Raw genomic sequence first — 24,559 nt, forward strand, 5'->3', positions numbered from 1 at the left:
ACCGGACCTCAAAGCTAAAAACTTTCTGCGCATGCGTCGCGTTGACACATGCGCATAGGTGTTTACGCGTGCGCGTAAGACCTTTTACGTCTGCGCATATGCGTGTGCGCAAGTGCAGAATACGTTTTCGCATGCGCGTTTTATGTATAATGGACGGTATAAGTTAAAATTATCTAATTATCTATTTCAGTTAATGTTGATGATTGCATTGTTTTTAATTTTCGAATTGGATCCGGCTTATTATTTTTTGCAGACTGTAAGAGCAATACTATAAAAGTAAACTTGAACTTTCAATTATGTCAAATAGAATTTCCGATTCTGGAGCTCCCAAAGGATCATACAAAACGAAAGTATGTTTCGATGTCCATCAAACAAAAAGTGGAATTGCTTCAAAAAATGGATAAAGACATGAAGAATGTGACAGAGAGGTTAGTGAAAACGAAAAAATTTCGATTGACAAGTTAGTCGGTATTCTCGGCACAGCAATTAATGGGACTTGAACAGCGGAACTTTGTAACTGAACAAGAAATTATGTCTGTTTATAGAATTAAAGAGAAAGTATTATCACATAAAACGAAGCCACTTAAACAACTTACATTGAATGAAATGTTATTAAATATTAAGCTTTTTCTTTTGTAAATTTTGATACCCTTTAGATCATAATTGTTCTTTATTTCATAAATTACGGTTTCATATTTTTAATTTTATAATTTCTGTATGCCATCTTACGAGATTTAAACTGATGATCTATAATCCGGAAAAATCGATAATCCAGAATTGCCGAAGTCCCGACGAGTCCGGATTAACGACTTTTGACATACTGCACACTGAAACTCAATTCTCAAGAAATTCAAAATGATATTTTAAGTACATTATTTAATAAATATGTATAAACATACATTTTAGAGTTTAAAATATCATACAAGTTGATGAAAAATACTGTGCACTATCATAAGAAAAAGCTTCAACTGAAGTCATTGTGCAGCAGAATAAAAAAAAATCTTGATTAAAAAAAATTGAGTAGACAAATTCAGATTTTTAAAAATTAAATCATATTCCTCCGACATTAACTTAAATAGTTACCATGCATTGTAGCTTTTCAGAATAATTAAACATTATAAAAACTCGTTTTTACTCGAGAATTATTGTAATGATTAATAGTTGGGGATAATATAAATTATGCATTAGTTTGTTAATTAGTAACATAAAAACAAAATACCTTAGCAGCTTTTTTACCATTAGTAAATTGCAAAGTTAATTTTAATGACTTATTACATTGTATATGCTATATATAATATAAACAAACAAATAAATAATATTATAGATTAACAAATAATATTATAGATAAATAAACAATGTTATAGATTAACAAATAAATACTTTTCATGGTGTTACTTAACGGTATCATTTCAATCATCAGGAAAAAAGGCAATCAGAATGCGAAAATGAGTGAAGTTCCTACTCGCCCTTCAGTTTATCTGCCTTATTCTCCAATATGGAGATTAGAATGTATGCTGATAGAGAAAAATTTTAAATAGAAAATTATAAAGTTTTACTCCCGATTTACTTTCTCGAACACCGTAATCCAGCTGAAGAAAATATACATAGACTCAATAATGTTTTTGATTTTAACATTATCATTGAAAATACGCCCTCAAGAAGAGACCCATCCAATGTTATAATTGCCAAGAGTTCGGCCATTCTCAGACAAATTGCTTTAAGCAGACTAAATATGTTAAATGCACCGTTAAACACAGAAGTAATACTTGCACTCTTCAAGAAAATCAGACACCTAAATGCTTATTTTGCTCTCAGAAACACATATTGTCTTATCATGGTTAGGAGGTTTATAAAAGAAGATTTGAAAAAATAAAAGTTCTGCCACCTACAGATGAAAATTTTCCCACTACGCTCGCGAATACTAAACCAAATTACCGTAAAACCTTCAATACCCGAAAGCTAATTACAGTGCTGCATTAAAAAATACATTAAATCAAGAAGAACAGCTCAGTTCTTCAATATCCTAAATTTTTTAACCTCATTAATCAGCTCACAGAAATAGCACAAAAACTTCATACATCCCACAAACCCACCCAGAAGATGTTACTGGCATTTAGAACAGTTGAATTATTGATGAAGTTCTCTGAAGAAAATTAATTCCCAGCTGAAGATTACTTTCCGAATTTTCATTACTTCAAATTGTTAAGGCTTTCTATCTAATTCTTAGTAGCATTTGCGATAAGCCTCACGTGACCTCTCTACGAACTTCGATTGGACGTTCAGTTACAATTTCTACCTCACTTGTATTAATTTTCACGAGTTATCCTGAACTTTTAACTGCGACCAGCTCATTTATTTTACTTTCTCATGACATCTACAAGTAGTTATGCCTTATTTAATTTCTACGACTTTTCAAATTTATCTCTACAGTATCGCCAGATGGTGGCACATTTGCAGACTTCTCAATTTTAAGGTTCTCTTCACTAGCATCAGATGGCGACAGTCTTGCGGACTTTGACTACAAACTTCTCAAGAATCCTATACAGCTAAAACTCGCTAACTTTCCACTTTTTATTTAAAGTAGACTTAACTTTTCATTACAACATACCCCGTAGGGTAAATAACTTCTGAGTAAAAGTCTTTAGACAGAAGACTCATCCTTACTTCATTTCATGCCATATTATAGATTACATGTCTACAATTTTTATGTGTCAATTTTACGTTTTTTTTTTTTTTTTTCTTTAATCCCGTTAGATATTTCATTGATGATTTCTGGATCTTTCTCAGGCAGTTTGTTAGCTACTTCCTTCATTTCTTCATCCTTTGATTCTTCAGATGTCACTTGTCTCATTTCCACATCGTCTTTTATGCCTCCAGTTTCTTCTGTAAGCTCCACTTTCACCTGTAGGAGTTGTTTTCGCACCTTTTCTTCATCACCATTTATTTCTTCTTGTCAGGCTTTCTTCTTTTCCAATCCGGCTCTCCTCCCTTTCAGTCCAGCTTTGATCTCAGCGGTCATCTCTTTATATACAGCTTTCATCTCAGCCCTCATCGTAACATATCCGGCTTTGATCTTGTCTAAAATGTCCATTTCTTACGCCATGGCTATGCTCTGCAGGCGGGTCACTGGCATTTACTCACAAATCCCACTTCCTTTACCAGCTGTTACGTTTTTCTTTCTTCTGACACCAGTTGTTATGTTATTTTCTTCCTTCACATTCTTAGATTTGGAGTGAATAACGACAACACTTGATGAAGTATCGAAACACACTTTATTTATCAATATTAATCAGGACAGCTCGAAAACACTTTTACAGTCATTGAAGATCTGCTATAAATACGCTGGAATAATCAGCGACACAGCGTTCACACTGTCATGCAATAACGGTGGAGACAGCTTCACCACAAAACACCAGAGTGCAGCTCCCGACTCTGCTCGGTTGTTCTCGGAACTTCACGTACTCTCGAGACTCTCCGCACTACAACTCGCGATGCACAAGAGTATAGCTCTCGACTTACCACAGTATAAGACGAAACTCGACGATGCACTAATTTGCGATACACTAAAAGACTCTCTCGATGAATGCGGCACTAGACTTCGAGACACTCGCTCAATGTCAATGACTGACTATCAGCTCACTAGACGAGGCACACACACACTGACTGCGGACCAACAAGGTTTATATAGCTTTCAGCTTGTGTTCGAGAACATTTTGCGCTAAACAGGTAAAAATTCGTTCCAGAAAGTTCTCCATTCGTCCATGGTATATCGCCAAATGTGGCAACCCTAAATCTGCTTTGGGGGGAAGCTATTTTACTGCGCCTGTACATTTCATAACAATAGTGTATAACGATTAAACTAATAAACTTCTAGGGATTTTGCCTGTAACTAAATGTAATTTGTGGTAAATCCTCCAATATACGTATAAGCAACTTTTCGCTATGTCTAGATAAGCCAACAAAAAGCGTACTAAGGGTGTAAAACACACTTTTATTAAGAATTCCAATAAGTTGAATAGAAGGCACTCCTAATGCTTACGAAACCGGCCAGCATTTATGGCCTGAAATCAGAAAGTAGAATTTTAAATTAAAACTAAATCATAGTTAGCCTAAGTTTACACAGAGATGATTAAACATGCAAGTTGGCTGTAACCTACACAGGCATGACAGCTCGGTCTGCAAGAATAAAATTACTTAGTAAACAAAATTGTTGTCAACTGGCTTTTAGCTGGAGGAACACGCTCTGACTAAAGCAATCTCAAAATCTCACTTAAATAGATGCAAGCTAAAATTTGCATTCTGACAGGAAAGAGGTAAGTGACAGTAAAGGTTCGTAACATAAAATAACTGGTTACTTAAAATAAATACCTTACAAACTTAAATGTTATACCTAACAGATACTGAGTAGCACATTTCATTTTTGTTTTTCTATTTATCATTTATTACATCATTCGAACTTTTCAAGATTTTACTTATGTAATATGAGAAGCTGCACTCTTTTTATTATGCTCTATCATATTGTATCAGTTATGATTCTAGTGTTACTCAATGATATTACAATTTAGTATATCTTATTAAGTATTGATAAATATATCTGTAATTATTTAACAATATTAAAAAAATTAATTTCAGCCAATAATTGCCCAACATCAGTTACAATTAAATTCAAAGAACGAAGTGCCACGAATACAAAAACTTTGAAGATATCTAAAAGATCCCTTCTTTTATTAAAATTCTTTTACACTATTTCTGTTTCACAAAAGATCTAGTTTTCTTTTTCAGTTTGGAAAGAAAAGAACTTTTGCTTTTATTGAAAAAGACGAAAAACGAATACTTGATTCTGCATTTTTTTCTTTTTTTTTCTAAAAGTCGTCTGGTTTTGTCGCCAAATGGACGATTTCTCCCCCAAATGTGGCACCCCTGCTTTTCCTTGCCATTGTATGGCAACCCTAAAACTGCTTTGCAGGGAAGCTATCTCACCGCTCCTGTACATTTTGTAACGATATTACAATATAACAGTAGTCTTTACAATTGGCTTTTATAGTTATATTGGAAGTGTGCATTTCAGTATAAATTACGGTACTGGGAAACCTCAGTTCATGAATTTAATTCATTCTTAATGGCTGTTTATTAACTGAAATGTTTGTGAACTGAGAAAATTTTCTTCATAAGAATTAATGTAAAATGGATTAATTTGCTCCTGTATCATTGTGACAGCTTGTACTATACAGGAAAATATTTCTATCCATTGTTAAAAAATTCATAAAAAATAGTGAGGAAATCAGGACAGAATAATAGTCAATTAGTGAAGAATGAATGACATGTGTAAAGGTGAACAATGAGTCTGATGCTTCAATAATAACAACATAAGAGGAATGTCTTCTACCATCAAACAAGCGAATTGGTTGAGTTACCAGGTTTGAACTGTAATTGCCATTGTTGGTGGTATTTACATTTACATGGTTCTTCGTGGAAGTTTTTTTTTTTTTTTTTCCCTAGACTATAATAAATAGCTTTTTAAAACAGAATAGGAAAAAATGTTAAGTTTTTATTTACTAATTTTCACATATTCACAGCTGGAATCTTAGTTTAAAATAGTCATGTGGTTCTCAATCGATCTGCATTTTGCATTTTCTATTTCTGCTTAAGAGTAAATGGTAGAGCCCCCCCCTAATATCATAAGTGTGGGCAATCATAAGTGTTTATACAGTCAAAAGTCGTTAATCCAGACTCGTCGGGACTTTGGCAATTCTGGATTATCGATCATCAGTTTAAATCTGGTAAGATGGCATGCAGAAATTATAAAATTAAAAATATGAAACCGTAATTTATGAAATAAAGAACAATTATGATCTAAAGGGTATCAAAATGTACAAAAAAAAAAAAAAGAGCTTAATATTTATTTGTGTACTTTATTAAACATTTCTTTCAATGTAAGTTCTTTAAGTTGCTTCGTTTTATGTGATAATACTTTCTCTTTAATTCTATAAACAGACATAATTTCTTGTTCAGTTACAAAGTTCCGCTGTTCAAGTCCTATAATTGCTGTGTCGAGAATACCGACTAATTTGTCAATCGAAATTTTTTCGTTTTCAATAAGCTCTGCCACTTTCTTCACTATCGGAAGCGAATTATAATGACGAGGAACTTGTTTTAAATCATATCAAAGACGGAGTACATCGAGATGAAATACTACATTTAGTAAGGAATTATAAGCCAAATAAAATAAAAACATCTGCCGTGAAGATAAGGATAGTGCTGACAGATCAACTTCCAATTCATTGCGCGCCGCGGCCGAGCAGCGTGAAATTTATAAACAGATTTCGGATTTTGAAACATACTTTCGCTTTAGATCCTTTACATATTAGCAAATATATATCGGAAATTCTATTTGATATAATCGAAAGTTCAAGCTTACTTTTATAAAATTGCTCTAACAGTCTGCAAAAAATAATAAGCTGGATCCAATTCGAAGATTAAGGAACAATGCAATCTGCAACATTAACTGAATTAGATAATTTTAGCTTAGCTTATACCATCTGTTATACATTAAATGCGCATGCATAAACGTTTTATGCGTACGCGCACACGCATATTTACAGCCGTAAAGGTCCGCGATGCATGTGCAGAAAGTTTGTAGCTTTGAGGTCCGGATTATAGATCATTCCGGATTATGGGTGTCCGAATTAACAACTTTTGACTGTATTTACATTTACATGGTTCTTTGTTCAAGTGCTTCCATTCACTGATTTAAATCACTGATTTTAATTATTGATTTAAATCAATGGACAAGGAAAGCAGTCTTGTTATTGCGGGCCCCTTGAAAAGCATATTTTTTGAAGTCCTAAACATTTTATTAAAATTTTCAAAACTTTTCCTATTGTTAAGAAAATTGCAAATGAAAATTGTTATTATTTTGAAGTTCATTAAAATTTTTAAAGATATTAAAAACAACAAATTTAACATGTGCATTTGATTGAATATTTTTATTCAGAATTTCTAGTTTGTAATGTTGCCATTATCATTGTCAAATTAGTGTAGAAAATTCCTAAAATAATTCTAAAATTACTTTTGAAACTAATTTTATTATAGTGGCTATTTTAGAGGAGTGTTAATAATGCTCACATGGAGTCTGTAATTTGTGTTTTGTATAAATTGTTGTTAAGTGTTAAATATTTCACTCTTTTTCATTACAAACAATTTGTGTGTGCATTCATTAGAATTAGCATACACAAACTTAAAATTGAGTAATTTGGACTTTTTTGATTTTTATTGTGTATAGTTTGTAAGTGCATTTTTTTAGTTTTTTTATATAAATCATTGTACTCAAAATTGAAAATGCAGGGTATTAATTTATGTATTACATAAGTTGTAAAATCTTTTCAATTCTTTGCTTACCTTAATCTTATACATCATGTATAATTTGTTTAGATATTCTCCAGAGTTTTTGTAATTAATTTTGTAATGTTGTGTGATAAACTTGATAAACATAATTGTATTAATAAATCTTATTATTTAGTCATGCTATCGAAAGATGATAGGCGGTGGTCACCACTTGGAATACACGTTTCACATGACATTTGATTAATTGATTGATTGGTCTGCCACCATCTCTGCTCGAATTATGGCTATGAGAGATTTGATTGATGGTGACTGTGGGGTAACCAACCCCCTCTTGAAGATTGCTGGCCATTTTACCCAAAATAAGGGTCCTCAGGTATGGTTAAATGAAATTTTTTTTACATTGAATCTTCTTTGAAATATGTTAGGAATGATAAAATTATGTAACAAGTTAATTTCACTTTGCTTGAGTTTTAACTGACACTCATTAATAAGCTGCCAACAATCTGTTGGTGTCTCAGCGTGCCCCTCAACGATTTTTAGCGACTGGCCAGCAAGGCACAGTTTCAAGATGGCCACTACACAAAACCAAAATAACAAGTAAAAACATTGCACAGAATCGGTGTCCATGTACACATTGATCTATTTTCATTTTTTAAAAAAAATCAGACAATTGCACAAACTCAGCATTACGCATTGCCTTGACTTTGTCCATATATGCATCGATCTATTTTCTCCTTAAAAAAATCAGGAGAATGATAGTATCATATAAGATTAAAACAAAGTTACTTGTCGCCAAAATTGAACAAAATTTGTAGCCAATCGAAGCTCATTAAACTGCATTTTAAATCACACCATGAAATAACATAAAAAAGGAAATACACATTATCTCATACATGTACTACAGAAAGGAAATATTGACTTCATTTTATTTAGAAATTTCTGTGTCTTCAGTCTGTGGCACACAAAATTCCTTAACAGCATCCAAAAACTTTTTAAAATTATCTGAACTAAAATGTACATACTGCTGTTGCCACATAAATTTACAAAAATAAGAGTAAAAAATATACTCCGTAGTGTCAGACTGTTGGTGGCATTTCTTCCAAAAATCCCTTTTTATTACATTCCATATACATTTGATAGTGTTGATATGAACTCCAGTTTCCGGATCCTTAAATGTCACTGCATGATTTACTGAGAAGTGAAATAAGCCGTTATCAAAATGACAATCGTATGTCTTCCAGCAGTTGGAAATGATCATTGTTTCAGATAAAATATTCTATTGAATTACATCCAACAAAGTTTCTTTCCTTCTGTCCTCAAAAAACACCTTCTGCTCTCTTTTTGTTCTATACCACCAAACATCCAGTTTATCACCGGCAGCCATTTTATGATGCAAAGCACAAAATGTACAATGTATTTCCTAACCAACATCCAATGCAGAAATACCTCTTACAGATGTTTTCCCATCATTCAAATTCACCACAATCACCCAACCAATCATGTCATAATAAGGTTTCCATAACATTCAACTACTCAAGTTACCATAAATGAAAGAACAATTTGACGATAATCCAAGAGATACCCTAAAATATAGACTAACCAACCATGTTTTTAACATCAACAGATCAATTAAATAAGGTGTTTATATACATATATATATATATAATGTAAGAGAAAAATAAAAGAATATGTAAAAGTATAAATTAGCAGCGTAAATTAATTTTCCTTTCTCTATTCTAAAAATAGCAACATCTATTTGCACTGCGTCATTTCGAGAAAAATCTATGTTATATGAGTCTTACGTAATTCTGGTAATGTAAATTGAACTAAACTTCATGCAGCCAATAATAATTTTACAGCAATATTAACTGTCCAATCAAAATGTTTTGAGAACCAAAACTAACTCAGTTTGACTTAAGATTACATCCTGAACATTACACACTTTCTGCCTTAGCTGGACTGCAGTCTGTTTGCTTCTTCTTTTTTTGCTGCAAATCTACCAAAAATGTAAGCCTTTTGGAACAGGCACATTTAATGTGCCGACTTGTGTGTAGCCGCAACGTGTTGCTGAAAATAAAACTGAAGATTTAATATGCCTTCGCCTCCAATTTCCTAGTCAAATTATGGATCAACACTTCTATGCCACCAAAATTCCTGCTCCTGAATATATTACACACACACACACACACACACATATATATATATTGAGTGGATGTTGTTTAGTAATCACATTCAAAATTGCATCAAATTACTGTTCTCCACACTTTGCCTCTGTATGAACTTAAATAAGCAGCAAGTGACTTTTCTTGAACTAATTTAGTTAGCTCTTAGTTTATGGCTTTGCTGACAAATATTAACATTTAATTTTAATCGAATACCTTCAATCATGTACAGTGTCATTGTGTAATAATTGGAATTGTCATGATTATTGGGTAGAATATCACATACTTAATAAATAAATTAATGCTTGTGGTTCATTTCATGGAAAATCTTTTAAATGCATGATAGAAATTGCTGTAAAAGTTAACATGAGGCATACAAACATTATCCTGATAATTTTCTGTAGGTTTCCTAAAAAGGAGATGCAGTGCAGGTAGCTTTTGCTGTAATTAGTATGCAGTTGATGTTGAAATAAAGAAAGGAGCATTTCTTACCCTCCTTTAACCTTCCAAATATTAACAGGAGTTGGGGGATTACATCTTTTCAAAATAATTGGAAACAATATTTTAGGATTGCTGCAGTGCTCACAGAAAATCTGTGAGCTACAGATTGAGCTCACAGAAGATCTGTGATCACTGCAGCAATCATTATCACAGATATGCTCACACAGAAGAAGGAGAATCAGTATAAAAGTATGTATGTTTCTCACATTGTGATAAAACAACAGTACCTAGAGTCATGGTATAATTGGCAGGTTTATCACAGTTTATTCTTACTGATATCCAAGTATCAGTTTTCCATTTAATTCTTATCTGCAAGTTAAAACACATTTTCACTTGTTTCTTTCCAAAGTATCGTAATTTTTTTTTTTTTTTTTTGTGATGAATAACACATAATTATTTCAGTCTGCTTTATAATAGCTACATGCTTGTATCATTCCCATTAATTGTTTGTTTATTTGTGGGATATCAGGAATGTTTGATTAACTTACTAGATCTGACTATAAACTATAAATGGCATTTCACTTTTCTAATTGTTGCTACCAAATATCATCGCCCTGTATTTTATTCAAAGAAATTAAATAATAGAGAATCTGCATAAAAGTATGTATGTTTCTCACATTGTGATAAAACAATGGTACCTAGAGCCATCAAGCTTTGAATAATGTATGTCTCCACCTGAATATGTGCATCTGGAAGCCCAAATTTGGAATTTCTTTTATTATCTATTTCATATTTTGTAAAGCATTTATGAGTTTTTGATTAAGAAACTCAACAATTTCAAACTGAGCAATGGAGGCACTGTACGGGGAAGGAGGGATTATCTCTAGCACGTAGACTGCATATCAGAAATTCTAAAGATATACTCTTTTAAAATTATTTTGTGATATTGCTGTTGAATTGAATTTTATGGCAAGTGCAAAAAACATGATATTTAATAAATAAAGGTAACATCCAAAACATTTTTAAAAAATGCCCCTTTGGGTGTCATAAAATCTGAACACTTTCAGATTATTTTTCCTAGTTTACTATTTTATTATTATGTAATTTAATTATTTGTAACTAACTGCTCACCCTTAGAAGTTATCTTTACATGTTAAGATGAGTTATCTTCTTTCCCTAATCCTTATTGTGGAAGCAAGATACAGCAGAAAAATGTAAAATTAACGTCAAACTGTATTCCTTACAGTTAATGAGGCTTAAAATAATACAAAACAACATATCATATCTAGTGCTTCAGAGGCTTATTGGAACTTTTGGATTACAACTCCAACAAATTCTATGGGCACCAACTGGGTCTGGCAAAGTAGAGCTAGCTTTCATCATTTACCAACTGTACCAACAGCTGGTGGTGTTCTCTGTTCTGATCAATGGCTCTGTGTCTGTAAGCAAGTAACAGCAGTGCCATTAACCAGAGTCATCTGTCATGAGTCATGCTGATTATTGTTTTCTTCGCAGTATAGCTTATGTCCCTTGACATAAAATTTGTATATACCTCTGGACTGAGGAAGAACATGACGAAATGAGTCATAAAAGAAAATGCTATGCGTGAATAAAATGTAAATAAAAAACCACCTATTTTCTTTTAAAATATGTTGGACTATTTTAAGGGTAAAATGTACATATTTCAAGAAATTTTATAATTTTAATGCTAATTACTTGAAAGAATTTATGAAGTTTACTTAATTTTTTGAATTTATTTTATAATTAAGTTAAATATTAGGTTGTGTTTAATAATAATGCATCCTACTTGCATATTTATTTTATTTTTACAAACTACAAAGGTGGTATTACAAAAGTGAAGTATAAGTAATTGCTTTAGCTTATAACAGGAGTGGCCAAGCTCCTTGATAGTCCGAGCCATTTTTCAAAATTTGAAATTTTTGGCGAGCCGCAATTACATATGTATTGAAAAGGTACTAAAAAAATTTTTTGCAGAAATTATATTTATTGAAAACATATAAATAAAAGTACAAAATACAGGGGTTGGACAAAAATATGGAAACACCTTTAAAAAAACATGTTTCTTTGCTTAATATGGTGTAGGAAACTCGTTGGCATCCAAAACAGCTTGCAGTCTTCTCGGAATGGATAAATACAGTTCCTGTATGTTTGCCAAGGGAATATTATACCATTCTTCCAGCAAAAAGGTGGCAAGTTCAGATAACGATGTAGGTGGTGGATAACGAGAACGCACTTTCCGTTCCAATGTAGACCACAAAGGTTAGATAATATTCAGCTCTGGTGACTGTGGTGGCCAGGGGAGATGGGACAACTCATCCTCGTGCTCAGAAAACCAGTCCTGGACAATGTGAGCTGTGTGAACAGGGGCTTTGTCGTCTTGGAACACACCATCACCATCGGGGAACAAAGTTTTTACCATGGGATGAACTTGATTGGCCAAAATGTTCACATAAGTCTTGGCAGTCATGTGCCTTGACACAGTTATCATGGGGCTAGCAGAGAAGTCTGTATTATAGGCTTGAGATGGCATTCTCCAGACGTAAACTCAGCCAGAAGTGGAAAACAATGTGAAAGAAGACTCGTCAGACCATATTACTCGCTTCCACTGCTCTATAGTACAGGCTTTATGACTTAAACACCACCTTTTCCTGTTACGGGCATTAGCATCACTGATGAGTGGCTTCTCAATTGCAGCAAGGCCAGCAATTCCCTGTTTATGAAGCTCCCTTCTAATTGTTTTGGTACTCACAGGGTTCGGTAACACATCATTCATTTCAGCAGTAACTTTTGCAGCTGTGGTCTTCTTATTTTTCGTCACAATTGCCCTTAATGATCGTCTGTCACGATCACTCAGGACACACTTTCGTTCACGCTGTGATTTAGCAGATGATGTTTTTTCCGCTTTTCAAATATGCGGAATAAATCTTCGATGCAGTACCTCTTGAAACACTAAACACCTCGGCTACCTTGCTTACGGAAGCACCTACCATATGTGCTCCAACAATTTGCCCACGTTCGAAGTCTCTTAACTCTGACATAATGCAATGACAACCTCACATAACAGTACTCCGACAACAACTGAACTGTTTAGCACATTTACGAAGTTGTATAGGTGGCGTCAGTAGTCAAAAATGCCAGCGCCACCTACATATTTCATTAAAATCAATCTTTCTTTTCAAACATGCATTTCACAAGGTGTTTCCATATTTTTGTCCATCCGCTGTATGTGTATTGAATTTAAATATTAAAAATTAAACACTTTTATTTTACTTTTCTTGATAATTCTTTAAAATTTGGTGAATAATTGATGACAGCACTTCTCATTAATTCTTTGAGATGCTGGTTAGATAATACTGATCGATATTTGGATTTCACAAATTTTAAAGTGGAATAAAATGATTCACATAAGTAAGTTCTTCTGAATATTGAAATAATTCAAGAAGCACCCTTTTTTAATTCAGGATACTTTGATTCTGGTACAAATTTCCGAAATTTAGTAATCGGCGTCGATTTATATTTTAATTGTAGGGCTTGATCTTCTTGCATCTCTATTAATTCTAATTCTCCAGATGCTTTTTGGGTCATAATTATATTGGAAATGGAAAACTCACCTTCAATTATGCTAATTTCAGATGGATTCAGAAAAATATCAAGAGGCGATGGATGGAAATGAAATTTGTTACAACTTTGCACTTAGTCTTTCATATTTGTTGTCTGTAATTTATTTTGAAATAGACATTTTGAAACACATACGGAACGATAATAATTTTTTTAATATAATAACACAAAAATGAAAAGGGAACTGGGGTACATCTATTGAGAGCCACAAATAATCCTTCAAAGAGCCGCAAGTGGCTCACGAGCTACAGGTTGGCCCACCCCTGGCTTATAAAGTTCCTAGTTGCTTGATAGGTCCTTAATTTTTTTCATTAATAGTCCTTAAAAGATCTGAAAAGTACTTAATTTCCACATGCAGAAGTACATATGAAGCCTGTAGTAGGCTTTTTACAGGCTTGTGAATTTATTTAAAACATGCTTTTTTAAGTTATTGAGCATTTTTCATTAATGCTATGGCAGTTACTTGTGTATTGGCTTACAGTTAATTGCTAAGTGGGAGCGATAAAATATAAGTAAGGAAAGAGATAGTGTTTAGCAGGATGCAAAGATTAATTTCTCTTTCAGGAGAAATGTCACATAAAATAAAATACCGAAGAAGAACTAGGTTTACAAAGAAAGGGTTATACGGAAACTTATAAAATAAAATATCTATTGTAATTTTTTTCGCCTGTATTAATAATTATTCATGCTAAGGTGAGAGTCTGAAATTACAGATTTTTAATAGAAATTTAAGATAATACATACAAATGCATGATTGTGAATACATGATTGTGAAGTATTTATATTGTTAATTTTAAGCTGCATTTGTAATTTAAAACTTGTTATGAAAATATTAGAAGGGACTGTTATTGTAGATTTTAGTCTTTTAGTTAAGCAACTGTCATATTTAATTTTTAATATTTTTTCAACGAAAGGATCCATTAATTCTGATAAATTTTATGGGAGCTGATTTTATTCTACAAGATTTTCCAGTGAAATATGTGAAATAATATAAAAGTTTTACATATCAAATCTGTCGTTATTAGTGCTTTCTTAAAAGAGATATCTTAGACTTTTTTTCTGTGTTTGTAACACACACACACGGGTATGTATTTCTACATGTATGTGTTAAATATACATGTATGTATATTTAACAAACATTCTCTATTCATAAAAAGCAAATTAAAGTTAATTAATTTAAATGAAATTTAATGCAAACAAATAAATGATTAATTATTGTTGCAAACTAATCTACAATCTATACTATTAATATCATTTAAATTCTGAGAGCATATGTAAATCAATTGCAAGTATATATATATATATATATGTATTACTTGAGCTTCAAAAATTGTTTATTAGTAGTAATTTTCTCTTCCGAAATTTCAGGCTGGGCAACCTTCAAGTGCTTCTGCTTCAGATCAGGTAAGTTTGTTATAATTTAAATTTCTCACTAAAAGTTAGTAAGTAATATATTAAACAAAATGTGGCACGGTGCAGTTTCATAAATAATTTTAAAGTGTTATGTGATGTGAGAATAAGTTAATCGACTTAAGATATGAAATTGTAAATTGCATTTAATACAGAAATTTCAAATTAAAGTTTGAATAAAAAAAGTAAAGAATTGAATGATTCATATGGCAACAAAATATAAGGATTTTATGTAAGCCACATGGTTAGAGCTGCTGCAAGGGCTGAATCTTGCATGAATAAAGAGATGGTGTTGTTATTGCATTTATCATTTGTAAAATAACAGAAAAAAGGTCTCTTTTATATGATTTTAAGAGCACGTTTTAAGTTTTTTATGAACAGTAAATTTACAAAAGATTTGGTTTTCAAACGATATGAATTCATAGTCATGTTTTTCTTTTAGTGTATGGTTTCTCTAAATATGCTACACAGCTGTTTCTTGAGAATTTACTTCCTTGTATAAAGTAAAGGAAGTATTGTAATCGCAAAAAATTCAGGGTATCGTAATTTCAACGAAAATATCCAATTTTGACTGCTATTGAATGCTATTTAACGATGTTTTGATGTGACATCTGTACGTAAGGAATAAAGGACTCTTTTCCTCCAAACGAATTATAAAGCTGATTTAAAATGAATTCAGAAGAAATTTTTCCGTGCATCTGTACGTGTGTATCTCGCATAACTCAAAAATGTGTAGCCTCAGAATGTTCAAATTTTGTATATATGACTGCTATAATATGTAGTTGTGCACCTCCCTTTTTGGTTGCAATTATCCACACTAAAAGTATATAAATATATATATGTACAAACTCGGCTCAGTGGGCTAATTTTTCCTGTATTCTTATGTATTGGTAAATTGCACATTTTTTGCTTTAAAAGTGATTGAATTATGCTGTTCTTATCTTTTGGTTAAGGTTTTTATGCCTTTGCAGGGCTCGTACGCTCTTTAAGAGTCCTTAAAAGACCTTAGGTTTTTTTAATCGATTTTTGGTCCTTAAAAGTCCTTAATTTCGGCAAAAATTGGCAGAAGGTCCTTAATTTTAATCATCTGAAATTTCTGTCTGGTTTTACAACTACTATTTTGAGTGTGAATTAGCATTTTGGAGAAATATTTTTGGTGATTCACTGATAACTATGGTTATCTTTTGAATAGGTTAATGGGTTATAATTTGTTTCTGTTTCTAATATAAATGGTGGAGTACTCGAGTTTCTGAGCAAGAAACATATGCATTTCAAAATTATTTCGTTTTTTCTAATGAAGAGCTCTTAAACAACTTTTCGCTTTGGGGAATGTGAATTCTTTTATCAAACGGTTCTAAATTAAGCCATTTATCAACATTTTGGCAATTTTAAGATTAGTTTCTATGGAAAATTTTTAATTCCGAGATCTGGGAATTTTTCCACAATTTTTTTAAAACATTGTAACATTCATAAATTTCATTAAAATAAAGTTAATATATTGCAATTATATTTAAAAAATAACATTGAAATAAAAAATTTTTTGCTGTCATACTGTAAAGTTCCATTTTGCCTACATATTATACAGTATTTTGAATCTGAAAAATAAACAAGGTATAACACTATAACGTACAGTTTACGAACAGATCTTGGCAAAAGCAGCTGTGTAATTAATTAAAAATGTGTTTTTAATTTTTTCATTGTAAGAGTTTTTTTTTTTCCATGTAATTGTTTGTCTCAGAATATGCATCAGTTTTCTCTATAAAATTAATTTTACACGTTTTCCCTCTCTGATTTTTTTTCCAAAATATATGTGGCTTTTTGCTGTTACAGAATTGGCAGGGGTAATTTTTCTTTTAGATTTTAGATGTTGCAAATTGGAAAGTTTAGAAAGATTTGAAGGCAAGATTTATAGACCCACGATTCTAGAAAATGTGACAAAATGAAATGTGTTCGTGGTATTAACATGTAATGAATGTATTCTACTGAAAGTTTGCGATGAATTTCTTACTGTTTGGAGAACATCTGGAAGAACAATAAAAACATAATATTTGGATGTTTTACTTCTGATACTAGAATCTTTTTCTTAACATGTTTATCTTCCCTTTATTTTCTTTATTCCCATTTATTGGCATTTGCTTGTAGGTCCTTAATTTTTTTCATTAATGTCCTTAAAAGTACTTAATTTCTGTGTGCAGAAATGTGTACAAACTCTGCTTTAAACACCTTCTATCAGCACTTATAATCAATTTCTGTAACCCTTCATAAAGCTGGCTTCTTATAAGATTGCCTTTTTTGTATATTTTTTGACATGAAAGCGCGATTGGCTGTTACCTAACGTATTTGCACACATCCATCTACCTCTGAAGCGAATTACATCCTCTTCAATTCTGATTGTCTTCCGGAAATTAGCATTTTCCTCTCCATGCTTAACTTTTGTAAGTGAGTGTGTATATATATGTGAGCTAATTTTTTTTTTATTCTTATATATTGCTAAATTGCATATTTTTTGCTTTAAAAATGATTGAATTACATTGTTCTTATCTTTCGGTTAAGGTTTTTATGCCTTTAGTTAATCTGCATGCAATAGTTGTAGAATTATCAAGAATTTAAGAGTTGTTTAAGTGACGGTAAGCTTAATTTTTGTTTACTATAGCAGCCATATTTGTTTACATTTGAAACTTAATACAGAATAGGAACAGAATAGTGGATTCAGTTTCTGCACCTTCAGTGTCTTTTTGTCGAGTGGGACCAAAATTAAACTTTCATTTTTGTGCACTGAAAATCTGTCTTGTTGCTTGTTGGCAGAATTGCTTGTTTTTGCATAGAAACTCTAATTTTAATTGTAAAAATGGCTTTTTTTTTTGATTTTTTTAACTGTATTTGGTTTTTATTATTTTTCTATATTTTTCAATTTTTAATGTATATATTTTGAGGTTTTATGTATTTTTGCCATGCCACAAACTGAGAGCAGAAATATATATCTAGTTGAAATTCAAGGAAATAAGTTGAAATGCAATTTGTATAATTAAATATTCCGTACAAGGAAGTCGTGTGGTGTACACATCAGATTTGTTCTTCTTATTTTACGAATTTTCGGGAATAAATTTAGAAAATTATAGTTAATGAGAAATAGTAAATAGAATGTGTTTTGTGTTGAAAGCAACAATCGTGTACTGTATTTCCCATGAAAATTTTCTTTAATTTCTCCTTCTTCCATATCTGAAAAGCCTATTGCTTTTGTAATTTGTGCCCACAGCTATGCCAGCGAGCATTAATTGTTGATGAATTCATTTGTTCCCATGCAAGTTTAATCATTTCTATGCAGTGTCTTATGTTGAATTACTTCCAGATGGCATTAGAGTTTCATGCTTGCCTCTTCTATTGCTTCATGTGCAGAGTTGTAAGCATGCCTGACATAATAGGCATTGAATGTTCTTATGATTCCTTGATTGGTTAAGGAAGTGATGTTCAGTGAAAGAAATAAAACCATTTGGATGCCATATTGTGAAGGCTTCAGTGCCATATCATGGAGCATTATTGAAAATTAGGAAGAATTTTATAGCTCAAGTTTTTGTTTTTCTAAACATTTGACTTTAATGAATGAATTTTCAAACTAGTCATTAAAGAGAGTAATCACGATGCAGCCGATGCTCTGCAGCATACTGCATGTAATTGATATTCTCGTATTGGACAAATTTAATGGAGACAATGAAGAAAATGCATGTGCTTAAATCGCATTCCTGAGTCCATATTTGGTAAGGGTTTGCCATGTTATAGAGGAACAGTATGTTGAGATTTTACTGATCCTTGTAAGTCCTTGAAAGTCATCAGGTTTTTGGGAGAAGAGTTTTGGTCTTTAAAGTCCTCAATTTTGCTGGAAACCTTCAAACTGTGTGTAATTTTGCTCATCTGACTTTTCTGTCTCTTTTTTACAAATGCCATCCTAAATTTAATTAATATTTTGGTTAAATATGAAACTATAAACCATGTGGCTCATAATGGAGTCATTGCAAATAGTCTTGTAAAACAAAATTATCTGTTGACCAACCTGAAATCAAATTTTGGGGGTCCTTGATTGGTTGTTCATCCAGCCTTTGAAAACAGCTGTTATCAAGGATACTATTTACTTATATGAAAAAAAAATATGGATATGCTTTAATATAAATGTGACTTAAAAGGATGTCAGAGCTCTACTGTGTCTGTACTGGTGATATTTTGCGACTGGGGACTTTTTGCAGTCTGGCTTAATGGGACACAAATCATGAGTTTCTTGCATACAGTCATCTTTTATGCAGCCTGTTACTCATAGTATATCTGGATGGTTTAGTTCCAATAGCTGCAGTGAACTTTCTTGCTATTAGGGCTGACATCATTTGTCTATTTCTTTTAGCAATCATTTCCAAATAATGGTCCTGAGAGTATGTTGTGGCATGCTTTCGATCTTGTCTTAATAATCTGCATACATCACCAATGTCTTTAAGCTGTGTCTAGGTTCATAACATGACACTTTTAGCTGTTTTTTGTTTTTAAGGCTCTCGGATATCCATGTTGCTATCTGACTAGCTTTTGTTTTCTGAATTCTTAAAAACATGTCTAATCCTCCATATATAAAAATTTTATCCTAACTATTAATAAAGTTCTTGAAATGTCTTCTTGCATTCCTTTTAATGCATAATGAAAGAAGAGGCCACAAAAATTGAATATTTTGTGTAGTCAAGGAGGAATCCCTTTGGACTGTGTGATAGCATTGACCTTAGCTACTAACCAACCACTTTTCATTGAACTTAATGTAATATTTAACACAAAACACTTTTTTATAGTTTGTGTTAATTTTTCTTCCAGCATATTTAGCCAACTCTTTTATGTTACAGCAATTCAAAGTAACTGCTGTGCATTAGTCTATTTGTGAAAATAAATTTTATGATTTGTAACAAATAATGATGTGCATTTAGTTTATTTTTTCATAATAAAAGTATTTCCTTATGTAGGTAAATATAATGTTAAATATAATTTTTTCCCCCCAGTTAGTGAAGGAATTTCTTTTTGATGCAAATGAAGCTGAAAGACATGCACCCGAAACCTTTAATATGCATGCATTATTTAATCAGATGACTGAGATCAGTGCATCTTATCATCAAAGACCTAATGAAGGTATACAAAATTAATGTTAAAAATTTCTTCAAGTTGTAAAATTTTCTTATTAATATAATTTTGATTTCATGTTTAGAAAGAATTAAATTAAAATTTTATATTTGATTATAATTGTATACCATATGACAAAAATAAATTTTAAGGAAAACATTTTTAGTGAATCTAATACCAGCACACTAAACAAAAATGTTCTTAAAATTCAATTTTGAAAGAAGAGGCTCTATGTTTGAGAGAAATAGCTTAACAAAAGTATTTTCAGGTTTAAAAGTGAAAGTATAGAGCAAATAAGCAAATAAGAGTGAAAGTATAGAGCAAATATTCTGCAGAAATAAAATATTCAAGAAATATTCTTACTTTAATTCATCCTGTAATTAATACTTAAAAATGGGAGTATAGATTAGTCAGGTTTTGTTTTATTAAATGACAGTTTGTACTTTTTTGAGCAAAACAGACACCAGCTCCCTCAGTAATTCACCATTCTACTGTTTCTAATTTTTACTCTTTACTAAGGAAAATATTACTTAGCAATAAATTAAATTTATTGAATTAATTAAAGTTGTACAAATTCCATTTTCCATCCGTAGGCATTTATCTTAAATTTTATTTGATTTGTTTAGATCATGTTTAGTCAGTTAACATTTGTATTTAACTTTGTTTTATATCTGTGTATACAAGGGTCATTGTGGTCTGAATAAAGCCAGAATTTCAACTTTTTTATGTTCTCAGATCCGAAGTATTGGTAAATCTTGTATATTCGTAATCTTTTTATGTATATATTCTGTCTTATGATTGTTCTGTATGCTAATATATATATATATATATTAGCATATGTATATATATATATATATGTATGTATGCTAATATATATATATTAGCATGCATGCACGCACACATTACCATAATTCTGTAGCATAAAATTTTTATCTCTCTGAAAATTCTAATTAATGTTTTAATATGAAATTAATATGCAGTTTTTAACATTAATCTTAGCCATTAATTTAAATTGATAAGAATAAAATATTACATATCTTTGGATAAGTTAATCATCTTTTCAGAAAGTTAAAGATGGGGGGGGGGATTAAAACAATATGAAAATATTGTATTTCCTAAATTAGCTGTCCTTTGTATCTTTAAATTAGGTCAAATAGAGTGCTGGTATTGACACATCTGGCAATACTTCTGCTGGCTCTTGTAACATGCAGAGAAAGCTTTTTCCGAAGCTTTGCATTGCTTAGTTATCATGGCTGACTGTGTAATTGCAGCACTTGGAACTAAAACTGTAAAACCTTTAATAAAGTAATAATGAGTATTAGCTCATTTGAGAGTGTGCAGTCTGACATAATTAAATCAGAAATGGAGACAGAAAAGGGAATTACAGTCCCAAAACATATTCCAAGGAAAACCAAAAAACAGCACAGACAAAACAAACAGCATGCATAAATGGCTATTCTTATTTCATGGAACTGTTACAGTTTTTGCTTGTCTTGTTAGTATCAAACATGTGATCCATGTAAATCATCTATACATTGAGTACAGGAAATATTTCTGAAACTGAATCAACCGGTAAAGCTTCAGGGGCATTGTCTTATATAAAAGGATAATTCTGCTGGTGATTGTGTTTGTGAGAGTGTGGAGTTACTCACAGTGCACTTCTCCATTCATCTAATGCATCACATTGACTACTTTCCTTCAAACTGTTGCAGTACAGCTTAGTGTAAGAAAATTGATTTCAGTCAATTTGTATGCCTACGAATGAGTGCATTGATCAGCAAGACTTGGATGCCATGGTTCGTACAGTCCTTAAGAGTCCTTAGGTTTTTTGGAATCAATTTTTGGTCCTTAAAGTCCTTAATTTCGGCCAAAATTGGCAGAAGGTCCTTAATTTTAATCATCTGCAATTTTTGTCTGTTTTTACGACTTCCATTTTGAGTGTGAATTAGCATTTTGGAGAAATATATTTTTTGGGGGCTGATTCACTGACATATATGGTTATATTTTGAATGGGTTCATGGATTATAATTCATTCCTATTTCTAATATAAATGGTGAGATACTCGAGTTTCTAAGCAAGAGGTGGACCATAAACATTTCAAAATTATTTAATTTTTTTTAATGAAGAGTTATTAAACAACTTTTCACTTTTGGGGATGTGAATTCTTTTTTTAAACAGTTCTTTGGCTATTTTAACATCGGCTTCTATAGAAAATTCTTAATTCCGAGATCTGGAAATTTTTTCGACGATTTTGTTTTAAACATTGTAACATTGATAAAATTCCATTAAAACAATTGTAATATATTAAAATTTTATTGGAAAAATAACATTAAAATATAAAACATTTTTTTATTCGCTGTCATATTGTAAAATTCCGTTTTGTTAACTTATACAATATTTTGAATTTAAAAAATAAATTATGTTTTCATATAGTAAGATGTAATGCACAATATATGAAAAGGTTCTTAGTGAAAGCAAAATTAGCTATATAATTAATTAAAAATATCTTTTTAAGTTTTTCATGGTAAGATTTTTTCCCATGTAATTGTTCTCAAAATATTCAGAATTCTCAGTATATGCATTAGTTTTCTCTATAAAATTAATTTTATACTTTTCCCTCTGGTGTTTCCCTGCCCCCAAAATATTTGTGGCATTTTGCTCTTACATAATTAATAGGGATAATTTTTCTTTAGAATTTTAGACATTACAGCTTGGAAAGTTCAGAAGAATTTGAAGGTAAGATTTATATACCGGTTCTAGGAGATTCTAGAAAAATATGATCAAATGAGAAATGTCTCCATGGTATTAATACATAAAGGATGTATTTTACGGAAAGTCTGTGTTGAATTTCTTACTTTTTGGGAGAATGTTTGGAAGAACAATGAAAACATATTTTAATGATTTGCTTTTGATATTAGAAGTCCTTTTTCTTAACTTATTTATCTTCCCTTTATTTTCTGTACTTTTCGGAAAATAGCAAAAATGCCTCAAATCTTATCACATGGGCAGGCATTATAGAAATGGATTTTTTTAATTAATAAAGAAATTGAAAACTGACAATTTAAAAGATTCATATAATATACCTTAATGCATCATACATAGGCTGAGGCTAAGCATTTTTCCACCTGATGCAATCTCTGTGTATCCTAACTTATGTTGCGTAGTGACTTTCTAACTTCTGATTCCAGTGCCTCTTCTAAATTCTAAAAATTTTGCCTTTTCTAGATTTTCTTGCTCAGTGTGTCATTAAATTCTAAAAATTCTGACACATCATCTCTGTAACAGGCCCTTATCATATATATTTCGTATGAATGTTCATATTACTAAAGAAGTAAAGCAGCTTTTTTATACTTTCAAAATGCATTTAGTTTTTTTTAGAATAACAGAAATCCTTAATTAAATCCAAAAATTTCAAAATGAAAAGCAAATATGTTGAAGAAAGAAACTGAATACATAAAATTATTCTTCAAAGATATGTACAGTTATTATTATGTAAATTACCCAGTTGTTTATAATTTCAGCCTTTACTATAATTCTTCATTTCTATTTCCTCATATGATAGAGTTACTAAGCCAGCGTAAATTAAAATTAAACTAATTGTATAGTCTTTGACACTAGTCCACATTTTTAGTTTGAATTTGACTGTTCTTGTTTAATTACATCACCGTGAGCTGTAAATTGTTTTGTTAGCATCAGAACATGCCTTTATGTTCCATATTTCTTTTTAAATATTTAATTTCAGCTTAAGTTGTTTTTAAATAAGAGGCTTATATAAACCTTTGTCTGAGTTTCAGACACAGCGATAATTTGCATCAGCGGGGGGTTTGGACAACAGATCAAGTAACCCTCTATAGGTACATTGTGGAGAGGTTGACAAGTTAGGTGATAAAGCACGCAGAAATTAGTGAGAATGTTGGCTTGCATATTGAGACAAATTACTGATTGTTAGAAAAGATGCTTAAAGAGACGTAAATCAATATGAATTAGCAAAAATGTTTGGGAAGACTTCAAATTAAAAAGTAGCATAAATAATTTGTTGAGTGTTGTTGCTATAAAATATAAATGTTTAATGTGTAATTATCCTAATGTCGTTTAAGAAGCAATGTCATAGATTACATGTATTTTAAACTGTGAAATTTTATTAGATTGTGATTTTAATATGGTTTTTTTAACAAATGTTGTTAAAAAATAAATAAAATGTAATAGTGGCCATGTAAATTCTTAATAACTAGAGGTATCTAACTACCTAATTTAATTATTTACAACTAACTGCTTACCCTTAAAAATTATCTCTGTATATTAAAGTGAGTTCTTGCCTTTCATTAATCCTTACCATGGTCACAAGATAAAAGACAAAATGTAAAATTTCATCTAAAACTTACTTTTTGCATCTAGTGAGACTTAAAAAATAATACAAAACA

At 31.3% G+C, this 24,559-nt stretch overlaps 1 protein-coding gene across 5 annotated transcripts in view; it reads left to right on the plus strand.

The window, feature by feature from the left end:
- LOC118196907 (peroxisomal targeting signal 1 receptor-like) overlaps positions 1-24,559 on the plus strand; it is a 169,078-nt gene that overhangs the window by 4,863 nt on the left and 139,656 nt on the right. For 4 of the 5 annotated variants that reach the window (XM_085827665.1, XM_085827666.1, XM_085827668.1 and 1 more), the window contains exons 2-4: positions 7,520-7,717; positions 14,955-14,990; positions 20,021-20,147. In XM_085827665.1, the coding sequence (XP_085683791.1) occupies positions 7,625-7,717; positions 14,955-14,990; positions 20,021-20,147 (256 nt within the window). In that variant the 5' untranslated portion in view covers positions 7,520-7,624. Of the gene's footprint in view, positions 1-3,902; positions 4,314-7,519; positions 7,718-14,954; positions 14,991-20,020; positions 20,148-24,559 lie in introns of those variants that run through there. The other variant, XM_085827669.1, reaches the window with a different exon arrangement.

This window comes from Stegodyphus dumicola, chromosome 12 (genome assembly GCF_044657685.1).
Source record: "Stegodyphus dumicola isolate Sdum_Otavi_A_Nest chromosome 12, ASM4465768v1".
NCBI lineage: Eukaryota > Metazoa > Arthropoda > Arachnida > Araneae > Eresidae > Stegodyphus > Stegodyphus dumicola.